Here is a 13,637-nt window from a genome sequence, read left to right on the forward strand (position 1 = left end):
GCTCATGTGCTTCCCGAGCACTGGCACCCCATCAAATAAGCCCTCATCTAAACCACTGTTGACGGGCAGTCAAATGACCGCTCTTTATCTTTCTTCCCCATTGGTGAAGGCAACAAACACACCCGTGCCTTCTACAGGTTAGACCCAGACTTCACAGCTGTGAGAAACAGACCTCCACTGGTTTAAACACCCGGTCTGCGATGCCTTGTTACAGATCCCTCCCCCTAAGCAGGCCCAGCATCAGGAGGCTCCTGCCTTCCTTAAACGTGCAGCCAGATGCACTGCCCGACCCTCCCCAGCCCACAGACCCACTGAAGAGAAGCCGAAGCCGCAGTGGACTCCATCCACACCACAGGTGAGGAGCACCGTCCTGGGGACTCCATCCACACCACAGGTGAGGAGCACCGCCCTGCCGGACTCCATCCACACACAGGTGAACCCGCCCCTCCACACTACAGGTGAGGAGCACCGCCCTGGGGACTCCATCCACACTACAGGTGAGGAGCACCGCCCTGGGGACTCCATCCACACTACAGGTGAGGAGCACCGCCCTGGGGACTCCATCCACACTACAGGTGAGGATCACCGTCCTGGGGACTCCATCCACACTACAGGTGAGGAGCACCGCCCTGGGGACTCCATCCACACTACAGGTGAGGAGCACCGCCCTGGGGACTCCATCCACACTACAGGTGAGGAGCACCGTCCTGGGGACTCCACCCACACTACAGGTGAGGAGCACCGTCCTGCCGGACTCCATCCACACTACAGGTGAGGAGCACCGTCCTGCCGGACTCCATCCACACTACAGGTGAGGAGCACCATCCTGCCGGACTCCATCCACACTACAGGTGAGGAGCACCGCCCTGGGGACTCCATCCACACTACAGGTGAGGAGCACCGCCCTGGGGACTCCATCCACACTACAGGTGAGGAGCACCCCTGCCAGACTCCATCCACACTACAGGTGAGGAGCACCGCCCTGCGGACTCCATCCACACCACAGGTGAGGAGCACCGCCCTGGGGACTCCATCCACACTAGAGGTGAGGAGCACCGCCCTGCCGCGTTTCCAGTGCTGTGAGCAGTCTGTGTTCTTTAGCACACGCCTGTAAACAAGAGACGGTGGGAAGGGAGCCCAGCTGGATGTAGCTTTTCCTACCTATATGCCTGAAGAAAACATTTACGAATATTATAACACTTGAGGGAATTAACAATGGACTATTCTACCTTGTAAAAATGCTACAGAAATAATTACATGGAATGAGCCATGTAAAACTTAAGACTTTATTATGTTTAGCTGAAACTCATGAAAACAGTTATGTTCTTATGCACCATATCTGAAAATGTAAAATATAAAACCCAGTTTTGTCTTAGGATACTGTAACAGAACGGAGTACATAAAAAGAAAGTGTCAAGTAGAATCCCAATCACACTTCACATTTCAGCAAGGCTGTCTTCCTGCCTGTTTTCCCTAAGAAAGACGGGGCCACCAAGGGACAAGCTGAGGACAGCTGGGACAGCTCTAGTCCTCCAGCCCCGAGGCGCACAGGTCAATGATGGGCGCAGGAGGAGGGCGAGGCCAGTTCACGTGGCTGGAAGGCAGCATCGGCAGGCACAGCTTCTCACTGGGTCGTCCGGCAATTACAGGGGTATGGGGGGCCTTCACACACTTAGGAAGGTGGGTGATCTTCCCCCCGAATGCTCCGGTACTTGGCCATGTCTTCTGGAAACACTTTAGAAAGCTCCTGAATCAGCAGGCTTTTAAATTTCTACAAACAAAAATAGCTGTGTCAAAAAAAAATCCAAGACATAGACAGCACCCACCCCCCCTCCAAGGAGGCCAAAATCCCAACTGGGCCACCCAAAGGGATGGAGCCAATCACACGAGTGGTACAGGGACACCAGCTCTCTGAGAGGACTATACCTTTAAGACAACTTCCCTCCAGTCAGCCCCCGCCCCACAGTGGAGATGACTTCCCCAGGCCACACTCACACTAGAATTTTAAGTAACACTCACTGCAACAGTTACTCACTGGAATCACACCAAAGTCACGTGTGCAAAGACCTCCCGAAGCTTTCCCAAGCCGAGCAAAGTCATCATCTCCTGCCAACACCCAGGTTCTCCAGCCACTCACCCCTGACCTCTGTCCTACCCGAGTCTTAGCAGCCGTCCCGTGTGCCTGCACCCCAGCCTCGACTCTTAGGGGCCACAGGCCAGTCAGGAAGCCACATGCTGCTTCACTACAACTGCAAACCGTCTTCCCATGTTTTAACCCGCGCCCACTGCGGACACGCAGGCTGCCAAAGTGTGCCTTGAGACTGCCATAGCTCTCAGGTGAGACATGACACCAAGTGCCACAGGTGCACGAGGAAGATTAACCACCCGGGCACCCATCAGTGGGCAGTGCACTCCAGCACAGGCCAAGGCAACGAGCCTAAGATGCCAGTGGGACCGGAAGCCTCAGTCCCAAGGGTCAGTCAGTCCACAGGGGGCTTCTGCTGGGCGTCCAGGAAGTCCCCAACCCAAGCTGACGGGAGAGATGACGTATGGGCTCAATGCTAAGCAGACCACTCCCACTTCTGCGGCGGCGTGTCATCTGAGGGAGCCCAACCTCACTCCTGAGCCACAGGTTCCCTCTGTGCAGCCTGGGGCGCAGCAGACACGGGCAGCACACGTGTGCCCGCCGCCGACAGCAGCCGGGAGTGGGCGGCGCAGGGGCAGACAATGGCGGGGCTTCAACAGCAGGCAGAGGGGACAGCGGGTGGAGAAAGGAAACCAGGCACCCGCCCAGCACCTGGGGAAAGACACCCTGGGAGCCTCTCAAAGGAAGCAAGCTCACGAGGAGAAGAGAACACAAGCCAGGGCCTGGGTGCTAGCAGGGAGCCCGGAAGACACGGGAGTACCCAGTGCTCTCTCTGCAGGCCACACACGCCGCATCCACCGAGGCCAGTAAGGTCCAAAAAGAGAAAACCAAGCACCATCTGAACCACATTTCAGTGACCTGAGAGGGACAACTGCAGTTCATGTTCAGGACACAGCTCCCTAAATCTCCAAGTTCTCTGTGTGAAGTGACATGGGAGCTTCCAGGGGTCCGGAGGTCAGACCCCAGCGACAGCACAAACCTTCCAGAATCCTCCACCTGCAGCCCATTGGCACAGAAGAGGCCTCCAGTCAGGGTCAACACAGAATCGTACCAGGTGCACTGAATTAGATCTCACCCAAGGGAAGTCAAACAGGAAAGCCACACTGAAAGCCCTGCCGGCCAGGGACATCACCAGACAAAGTGTAAGGCTGCCTATCTGTTCTCCTGTTTGTCACAGGACAACTATTACACATGTTGAAACCCTGCTGGGGGGCAGTCACAAGAGTCCGTCAGCCACGCTTGCATGCCCGTTCGGCGCTCTCGAAGGTGTGCACGCTGACACGACAGGCGGGCTGTCTTACCTTCATGGTGTCAATCTTCCCCTTAACTTGCTCATTTTTAGCCAGAGCCCTCTCCAGGCACTCTTTGGTGTAGAGCTGGGGATTCCGACCTTGATCGATGTATCTGCAAACAAGAACATCTCAGTCACGGCCAACTCAACTAACCTCAGGTTTCTAGAAATTAGGACAAAACAAAAACAAAACAAAAAACCGCCAACAGACACGCCTTCACGGGGCCAGTCTAGGAACCAGGCTCTTTGAAATTTTCAAACTTACCAAGCAAGCACCGCTATTTCTAGCAGTTCACGCATCAAGTAATGCTCACTGTGAACCCCAGAAAGCATCACAAGCTCTACCCCTTTACATCTGTTCAGACTCACCACTCACAGTGCCTCTGCATAAAAAGAAACAAGCGCACATACGCTGCTACCTTCTGGATCCTCAGCTGTATGATAAAGAAGCTCTTCAAGTTAACTGAGCAGGAGCTCAGGCCTGTGACAGGCACAGCTGGGATGTGGAGTCCACTCCAGACCGGTCTGATTGCTCAGGACATGCTGCGTGTGGAAGCTAAAGGGAGCAGCAGGGGAGCCACAGGCAGGACACCGTGTCCACCTGGTGGGAGAGGGTGTTCTCAATACACTACCTTATTGTACACACTCCAGTGACCTAATGCAACAGGGTGCTTCTCTCCAGTTATTCCAAGACAATACAATTATCCTGACAGTGTCAACATGTTAAGCCAAAACTCCAACATATCCTGATGACATGAAACCCACTGCCCACAATATCCAGATTTTACCAAGGACGGACTACCTGGCTATTTCTGTACAATGGATAAATCTGAATCATTCAGCTGCATTATGCATTATAGAGAAAGACTACCACCACACCTTTATGACAAACAGGAAAAATACCAATTTCTAGAGTTTTCTTTTCAGTTTGGTGTATTTGTAATGATGTAATAAAAGCAGCAGATTCTGGTAACTTCTAGTAAAAGTGTTTCAAACAACAGAAGAGCATACAAGGCACACCATTCGTGTGAGTTAAGTAAGCACGTGGCTCCTCCACAGCCTGGGGAGGTTGTCGTTTTCTAAGACTGAAAAGTTGAAGCCGACCACTGTGGATGCACAAAGCCCAACACTGGGATGAAGTGCTGAGAGGTTATCCCATCCTTGCTCCGGACCGGCCGTGTGCTGCCAGTCACGGGAGCCTGTATTCCTCCCAGTGCGTGCACAGCCCACGGGAAACACGCTGAAGGCACCTGCTCCTTCAGTCTGCAGGCCACTCTCCCCAGCCACTGCTTTGACGCGTCCACAGGACTCTGGTGAGGTCTGCTTCCTCCCAGCAGTAGAGGGACCACCTCCCTGGCCCAGTTCACCACAGGAACCTTCTCAAACACCAGACCAAGTTGTTTTCCCAGATGTCTGTGTGTATATTTTTTTTATTTTGTATTACAGCTCACATGCAACTCTTGTTTTTGTTTTCAAGACAGGATTTCTCTGTGTATCCCTGGCTGTCCTGGGACTCTCTGTAGACCAGGCTGGCCTCAAACTCATCGAGAACCACCTGCCTCTACCTCCTAAGTGCTGGGATCAAAACCACCTGCCTCTACCTCCTAAGTACTGGGATCAAGTCGTGGGCCACCACATCCAGCTACAGCTCTTTACTTAATGAATTATGAGGTTTTTCTCTGGCCTGAGGCTGTTCTCCACTGAACTCAGAAACCTGCTTTTTTATATATTTAACAAGCTTTTGATTTCTCATTTTCATGTGACCGGTCAAAAGCACAACCCTGGAGTGACACTCACCCATTTTTGAGCCCCACCAGTCCACTACATTCCATGAAGACAGGCATTCCTGTCTGCTTTGCTCACAGGCAGTTCCGCAGCACCTGGGCCATGCCTCCCTCACGGTCACTGACACGCCGCACAGCGAACCCAGATTCAGAGCCAACAGAGATCCCAGTGATACTCACTCAAAGACTTCTAGAGGCACCGTGATGTCATGCAGCTGCTGCCTGCACTTATCTATGTCCTGTAAGCCCGTAACAATGAAGTTCCTGGGAAAAAGGCAGAGTGGGGCGTATGGTTAGCTCAGACTACAGGACAAGCAGAGCTCACACACAGCACTGAGTTTCAGGTCGGGGACACGGGGCAGATCATCGAGGAGGCAGCTGGGGATAAGATAGCCACACTAACTAGGTAAGAGAAGGATGGGGCCCTGGGAAAAACAACAAAGCCAGCCTCAGCAGGCTCGGGTCTAGGCAATGCTCCAGCTTGCTTGCGTCCCACAAAGTCCTCCCTGCGGGGGAGTGCAAGATACCCACTGCCCCCACTGCCCTTTACTCCGGGACACATCTCAGCTTTAGATACGTCCTCACACTCAGCTTTAACAGACTGAACTGTGGGTCAGGATGGCTTCTAGGGACCATGATGGTGGGGGGTTAGAGCGGATTTCCAGGTCCAGACACTAGAGGCAGGCCTTGCCTTTCTGCTGAGCTGGGTGTCTCAGCTGGGGGTGGCTGTCTTCTCCCAGCCTCCTAGATGAACCCTGAATACCTGCTTGCTCTGCCTGTGCCCTGCTGTTAGCCTTTCTCCCCGGGAGTACCCAAGACAGCTTACAGTGGCTGGGTCAGAGGGAAGTCAGGAGACCCTCACCACCCTCAACAGGCTTCACCCTGTACTGCTCACACCTGAACCCTCAGTTGCCACAGGATTCTGGGGACACCTTTGAACTTTAAAAAAAAAAAAATACCCTCAATACTTAATAATTTTCCTTCTGAACACGGGATGGAGGTGAGGAAAGAGCAAAGCTTTCTGGAACACGCGTCGCTGGATGGGGTTTCAGGGCGGACAGTACCCACAGTCTGCGAGGAAGAAACCCACCCTCCCGAGCTGAAACTCAGCTCCTTCCAGACAGAACCACGCTGGATCACCTAGCTGCCCCAAGCCCTGGAGGGTTTCCCCTGTACGGCAGCAGTGAGGCCGTCTCTTGGACATTCTGTTTCCCTGTCCGCCATTCCAAAACCAGGCAGCATGACCAGCACAAAGGTACTGGCCAAAAAAAAGAAAAAATCAACCCTCTGTGGCCTTCTTCCCCAGTCAGGCCTCTGCAGCAGGTAGCCCTCGGGAGGTGCATGCTCCTCTTTAAGTTAGGAGAGGGGTCAGCCTCCCCAGTGGGTGGGGTGGGGTGGGATGGGATGCGGTGGGGTGGGATGGGATGGGATGCGGTGGGTGGATGCGTGTGAGGTGGGGTGCGGTGGGTGGGGTGGGATGGGATGCGGTGGGGTGCGGTGAGGTGGGTGGGTGCGGTGGGGTGGGGTGGTGGGTGGGATGGGTGCGGTGGGGTGCGGTGAGGTGGGGTGCGATGCGGTGCGGTGCGGTGGGATGCGGTGGGGTGGGATGGGATGGGATGCGGTGGGGTGGGATGGGATGGGATGCGGTGGGGTGGGATGGGATGCGGTGGGGTGGTGCCTGCCTCCCCGTGGGGTCAGCGTAATCCCAGACTGCCCTGCAGGGTCAGACTGGCGCCAGCCTCCTCCCCGTGGACTCAGGGTGGAGCCGCCTCCCCTGCGGGGCTCCGCACCGACTCCCGCCCCGCCGCCGCTCACAGTTTCTGGCTGAGCCCGGCCTGGCTGCTGGGCTGGAAGTCGCTGACGATGATGCCGAGCTGCCGAATGTTCTCCACGAACTTCTCCAGGTGCTCCTCCAGGTGGTCAAACTTCTCCGCCATCGCCAGCTCCGCCCGCCGCCCCTCGGCCGCGGCAGCTCGCAGCTACTCGAGTTCGGCAGCCGCGCTCCCGCTTCCGGCTTCCAGACGCCCACTTCCGTTTCCACGGGAGGAAGGGCGGGGCCTCCGCGGGGGCGGGGCCTAGTCGCTGCGGGGCGGGGCCAGGCGAGGCTGAATCCCTTGGCCGGGAGACGTCTAAAGTGAGCAGAGCAGATGTTAGGTGTAAAGGGCGAGGAAAATAAAGACGAGGCGACAGTGAAAACTCTTAGCTGGTGCCCAGCATCCTTCAATGAAGGAAAACCAAGTCTCATCGGGGAAGGAAAGAAGAAAGCTAGAGCGAAGGAGCATAATTTAGTTACACTGAACCTTGTGTGTTCGAAATCTGGGAGAGAAAAGCAGTTTTCTTTAAAAGATAAACAAATCTGGGCCCAGTGAGATGGCTCCGTGCGTGAAGACGCTTGCTGCCAAACCTGACAACCTGAGTTCAATCCCCAGGAACCTACGTGGCAGAAAAGAACAGAATCCTACCCGGAGTTCTCAGACCTCCATACATGTGCTGTGTTGCTAGCACGCCTACACACAACGGACACAAAATGCTTAATAAGTAAATGCATCTAAACTGGAAAATCAAAATAAAGCCATGCTTTTTAAAACTGGCCAGGAGGCAAAAAAAAATCTCTTTCAAAAAAAAAAAAAAAAAAAAAAAAGGCCTAAGCCCTGGATGCTTTTCACACTCACTTTTTAAATGAATCAAACATTAAAGAAAAATGATTTCAAACTTTCACAGACTCTTTTAGGGGCTAGAAAAGGAGCATTTCCCAGCTCAATTTAAAAGGTATGATGACTTTGATGTGAAAATCAGTCCTGAAGGGCTAGAAGGAAAAATATAAGTCGAACAATCTTTCAATCCTCATGAAAGGTAGACAATGGACTAGTCGGACAGAAGAACAGGGAGAGGGGGGTGCAGATGGATGTATAAGGGTTCTCTGTATTAGTCAGGGTTCTCTAGACTAACAGGACTGACAGAGTGAATCTCTCTCCATATATATTTCATATGTATATGGAATATGTCTATTCTCCTTTACATATTTCATATATATGGGAGGGGTTTATTAGAATGATTTACAGGCTTCAGTCCAGGTAATCCACCAATGGCTGCCTGTGAACAGAAAGTGCGGGAATCCAGTAGTTGCTCAGTCCATGAGACTGGATGTCTGAGCTGCTCTTCAGTATATGCTGGAATCCCAGAGAAGTAGGCTCTAATGCCAGGGATGAAATGGATGCACTAGCAAGGTGAGGATGAGCAGGCAAAGAGTAAACATGGGTCCTTCTATAGGCTTCCAGTAGAAGGTGTGGGCCAGATTAAAACTGTATCTTCCTGCCTCCAGATTTAGATCAGAGACATCTGTCTTCCTACCTGAAAGATCCAGACTAGAAGTGGATCCACCCACTTCAAACCAAGCAAAAAAAAAAAAAAAAAAAAATCCCTCACAGGTATGACCTTTGTTTCTGGATTACAGTTAATTCCAAATGTAGTCAGTTAACAACCAAGAATAGCCATCACAGTTCTCTAAATGCCCAGAAGTGATATACTGGGTGCATGTCTATTTATTTTTATGTATGGGGGTGATATTAGACTGGCTGGCAGGGTATGGTCTAGTTAGTAAAGAAAGGCCGTCTCCTGGTGGAATCTGAGAATCTGGTACTTGTTTAGTCCACGGGGCTGCATGTCTCTTCAGGTTCAAATTATGGCTAGAGTCCCAGAAGATTCCTGGAGAGGCTCTGGATTTTGGTCTTTGTTGGCACCTTGAGGAAGCTGAACTTAGTACAGGCTCCAGCAACAGGAGAGGTGAACTCACCAGAGAGAGCGAGGGTGAGCAGGCAAAAAGCAAAGTTTCTTTATTTTTTGTATTTACATATTTATGATATTTATTATATGAACTGTCACCAGTGGGTATGGCCCAGATTTAGGGTGCTTTAAATGTTCTGAGTAAGAGAATACCTCTGGGCATAGTGGAGCCCACACCTGTAATACCAGCACTTGGGAGGCAGAGACAGTCATATGTCTGTAAGTTCGAGGCCAACCAAGCCCATTCTACATACAGAGCCTCAGGACAGCCAGAGCTACATAGTGAAACCCTTTCTGGAAAAGAAAGAAACTGCATCAGTAGAGTGCCCAGCAGCTTGAGTTTTAGTTTATTTCAAAGGCAGTCAACTTGACAACCAAGTTTAGTCATCACAAGTTCACCCCTTGTCAACTTGATACATAATCAAACCTCCTTGTGGCATGCTTAATTTACAAAATAAAACAATAACTAGGTCACAATTCCATCTAATGTGATATAACTATCACACACAACTGCAAACATGACATATTTTAGAATAAGTCATAATGTCCCATAGTGTCTTATAACTTAAATGTGATAATACACATTTACAACATTTGACCACTGATATTATATCACATGATAATGAAACAGAGGAAAGAAAATGAAAATACTGGCCTAATATATGTGTTGTGTGATATTTTGTTTGTATTCTGACAAATAAAGCTTGCCTAGAGATCAGAAGGTGGAGCTAGCCACTAGTTAACCATTTAGAGGGCTCAGGCCAGTGCGGTGGCGCACACACCTTTAATCCCAGCACTTGGGAGGAGGAAGCAGGAAGATCAGGAGTTCAAGGCCACCCTGAACAGCAAGAGATTGATTCATTCTAAAAGAGAAACAGAGCTGGGCAGTGGTGGTACAGGCCTTTAATCCCAGTACTAGGTAGGTAGAGACAGACCTATAAGGTGGGTGGAGACAGGATCTCAGCACCCCCATTTGGTTGAAGAATTTGTAGAGGTAAGAACTCTCTAGTGACTGCTGGTCTGCTTCCCTGATCTCTCAGCTTTCACCCTGGATATCTGACTCTGAGCTTTTATTAAGAAGACTAATTAGGATCACACTTCATATATGTGTATGTATGCCCAAGCATGTTCACTGGGCAATGACAGGAATGGCTGGGGAAACATGCTGACTGTCCACAGAACCAGTCATCCTATATACTTGGTTATTGAACTTCTCCTCGGCTGAAATCACCTTTTCATGAGCATTTACAGGGACACAATATCTTCACATTCTTCACCATTTGGAGAGATCTATTCACATTCTTCTTCCCAGGTATCTTTCTCACCAATTTTCCAATCACACTCTTCCCAAGTCCCTGATCATCCAGCCAATCCTTTTTCTACAGTCCATGAATCAGTAAAGAACTGCACATCTGCCCCTTTCTCCTTCCAAACAAAATGTAAGACCATGTATCCTCCCCAAGGTTCTGCCTACTGTGAGATTTCCATGCACTTGTGTCTTTCAGGGTTGTCTCAGAAGGAGGCTGTAATGCTGCAACTGTCCACTTCTAGTTGGTGCCTGCAGATAGTGCAGAAGCATCAATAAGCCAGGCCCTCTTCTCTCTTCCTCAGTCAACTGATCACAAGACACATCACATAAAAAGCTGTAGCTTCATGCTTTGGGGCAGAAGGCATTGTAACAAGAGTAGAAACCATGAGCATTTGAGCAACTCACTTGTGCCCTCAGGATCACAAATACGCCACTTCTGTTTGATGAATGGATTAGTGATGTGCTTGTCTAACTCTAAGGCTTGATCGATCAGATAATACCCAGCTCATGGTGGGCAGCTCAGATCGCATGGTAACTTGATGGTCACTGTCAGTTATTCAGTTTCCAGTAAGGCCTACCAGACCACGAGTTATCTCTCGAGAGAATAGTTGTCTGCAGATGATGGCAGAGCCTTGCTCACCTAGAGGTCTTCAAAGGCTCCAAACAACATCCCTGACTGCCGCTGACACCTCAAGTGCCGTTGTCTGCTGGACCATGTGGTCCAAAGGACTTCGCTGCCTGCACGGCAGCCTGGGTGTGCTGAGCAGCCTTCTGCTGTTCCAGGCCCCGCACAAAGCCAGCCGCTTTCCAAGTCCCTGGGTATAAGAGCTGGAATAACACATTCGGGAGGGGAATGTTCTGCCTCCAGAATTCAAGCAGACCTGTTAAGCATTGTGTTTCTTTCTTGGTAGTGAATGGCCCAGGTAACTTACCCTTCACTTAAAAGGAATATATCCGCATGCCCCACAGCGGTGGACTCCCAGAAACCTCCCGGAGGTAGAAGTCACTTGAACTTTGATTGCATTTATTTCCAATCCTCTCATGTGCATATCCTTTACCAGCAAGTCCAAAGTGGTTGTTACCTCCTGTCACGTGACCCAACTAGCACTGTCATCAATAAAGTGGACCAGTGTGATATTCTGTGGAAGAGATAGATGATCAAGATCCCTTTGAACTAGGTTATGACCCAGGGCTGGGGAGTTAATGTACACTTGAGACAAAACAGTGAAGATGTGCTGCTGCCTCAGTTGAAAAGCAAAGTGCTAGCTATCACAGGGGAGCTGGCGGGGGAGGGGGTGCAGCGGGAATGTGCTTAACATACAATACATCCTCCTATGAAAAATTTTAAATAACGGAATATATTTTTAAAAGAAAGCAGTTGCCAAAATACTAAACAAATCTCTGCATAACAAACATCTCCTGGACTTGGCAGTTTATAACCTCAGATTTTAGTTTCACTCACACACCTGAGAGATGGGCGCTGTGCGGCATTCACAGCATACTCTGGCGCATGTCTTTTCAGCTGAGTTGGTGTGACCTCAGGTCGCAGGACTTACGGTCAAGATGGTGCGTGCAGTCCAGTGTTGCCACATTAGTGGATGCTAGCTAAACCTCAGACTGAAGGCTATCATTCTCTTGCTAGCAGATGTCCCTGATGGATTTGGGGCATCTTCACCTCATGGTGTTTGGATGCCAGAGCATTCTGCTCCAGAAAAGCAGATTGAAGCAGCTACGCCCACCTATTATGACCTCACCTTGGAAGTCCCACCATAGCCATGGCACATTCAGAATCCCAGGAAAGGAACATCAACTCACACTCTAAGAAATCATTGTATTGAAAGAGCAGGGCCTGGGGGCAGGGGTGAATCTTCTGGAGTCATTTTTATAAAATGAAACCTGTAATTCATCCCTTTTGAGAAAAATAAATCATCTAGTGGTGGTTTTCCTAGGGCTATGTAAATGACTAAATATCAGAAAATTTACTTCTGTAACTAGGATATTTAAGAAATAAGGGGGGAAAATCTCAAGATTTTTTTAAACAGATAAATTTCAATTATATTTATGACTTTTTAAAATAAAGAAATGGTATAAAAAAGAAAGAATAGGGCATTTTCTAAACCTGGTAAATAATAGCTACAAAAGCCTTTACAAGATATCAGATTCTTTTTTAAACACTAAACTTGTAAATGCCTCCTGTCCTGTCACTACGGTTCCTGAGTGTCTATGCTGCCGTGGATGCCAAGGGGATTACTCTGTGGTTATGGTCTTAATCACAGCAGCAGCCTGGGCTCTTGTGTTCCTAGAGAAGGCCTACTAGGGCACTGGGAGAGCTGGAAAGGAACCAAGGTTTATTTTAGCAGGTGAGAAAGTAAAAGAAAGTTTACCTTCCAGGTGAAGCATAGACAGATCAGAGCAGCAGAGCCAAGGCCTGCCTCTCATACCTGGACACCCAGGTCTGGTCTACCATTCCCCCTCCTCTTGTCCACTCCTGAGGTGATCTGGGATGATCTCCTCCCTAGAATAGGCAGTGACTTTCTTAGACGCCATCTTTACCCACAATTCAGTTCGCTCCAGCTAGATACATTAGATATTGGAATGTGCATAAAGGCATGACCACAAAGTTGAGACGTTAACTGGGGGAAAGGGCGGTGATGCCTTGCCCATGTTTCTCAGGCAGGGCTTGGAAGTCAGCAGGAGCCTTGGAAGACTGGCTTTCCTGTTCCCTCTTGTCCCAGTCTGGCTGCCTCTTAGCCACCTGTAAGCCCTCTCGTTTGCTCTCCTCACTGTTCTGGACTTGGCTGTTCTAACCCTGAGAGCGATTTAACCTTAACATTCGTTTACACCATAGCAATCCCACAGTGCTCTGGTCAGGATGTAGCTTGACTCCCAGAGGTTTATATGTTGCTCCCCAATGTGGTGGTGCTGAGCTGACTGGAGCGCGAAGATGTGGGACCGAGTGTAAGGTAAGGAGGACCCAGGGGCTCCGTTCTTATGGATGGGCTAATGCCATCTCTGGAGAGTCTGTCCGGTCTGGTAAGAGTGGATAACTCTGCAACAGAAGATGGCTGCCAAGATGCAAAGGCACCCCCTCCTGGGTTTCCTGCTTCCTTCCTCTCCATGTGACCTCTGCATTTCTTCTCACATGTCCTTTCTTCTCTCTCTTTCATGTTGGATGCAGCCAGGAGTTCTTCCCAGCATGCTAGTAGCGTTCTGGCACCATGCAGTTCAGTGACTGAACGCATGAGCCAGATAAACGCCTTATCATTTACCCAGCCTCGGGTATTTTGTTATAGCAACAACAACAAAAATGACAGACATTTCATT

The 13,637-nt window shown here is 50.2% G+C and overlaps 1 protein-coding gene across 1 annotated transcript; it reads right to left on the reverse strand.

Annotated features, from left to right (window-relative positions):
• Positions 1–1,265: 1,265 nt before the first annotated feature.
• Med10 (mediator complex subunit 10) lies at positions 1,266–7,291 on the reverse strand. Its single transcript, XM_028873678.2, has 4 exons — positions 7,037–7,291; positions 5,402–5,485; positions 3,448–3,550; positions 1,266–1,771 (listed from the first exon to the last, which is right to left on the reverse strand). The coding sequence occupies exons 1-4, from the start codon at positions 7,156–7,158 to the stop codon at positions 1,673–1,675; spliced, it is 408 nt and encodes a 135-aa protein (XP_028729511.1). The 5' UTR covers positions 7,159–7,291; the 3' UTR covers positions 1,266–1,672.
• Positions 7,292–13,637: the final 6,346 nt, after the last annotated feature.

This window comes from Peromyscus leucopus, chromosome 19 (genome assembly GCF_004664715.2).
Source record: "Peromyscus leucopus breed LL Stock chromosome 19, UCI_PerLeu_2.1, whole genome shotgun sequence".
Classification (NCBI taxonomy): Eukaryota; Metazoa; Chordata; class Mammalia; order Rodentia; family Cricetidae; genus Peromyscus; species Peromyscus leucopus.

Bases quoted from the DNA above. Each gene is read 5' to 3' on its own strand.
- Med10 (XM_028873678.2), bottom strand. From the start codon at position 7,158: ATGGCGGAGAAGTTTGACCACCTGGAGGAGCACCTGGAGAAGTTCGTG. The intron at 5,486-7,036 runs GTGAGCGGCGGC...CCTTTTTCCCAG, and splicing joins GCCGGGCTCAGCCAGAAACT to GAACTTCATTGTTACGGGCT. The intron at 1,772-3,447 runs GTAAGACAGCCC...TTTTGTTTGTAG, and splicing joins GGAAGATTGACACCATGAAG to AAATTTAAAAGCCTGCTGAT.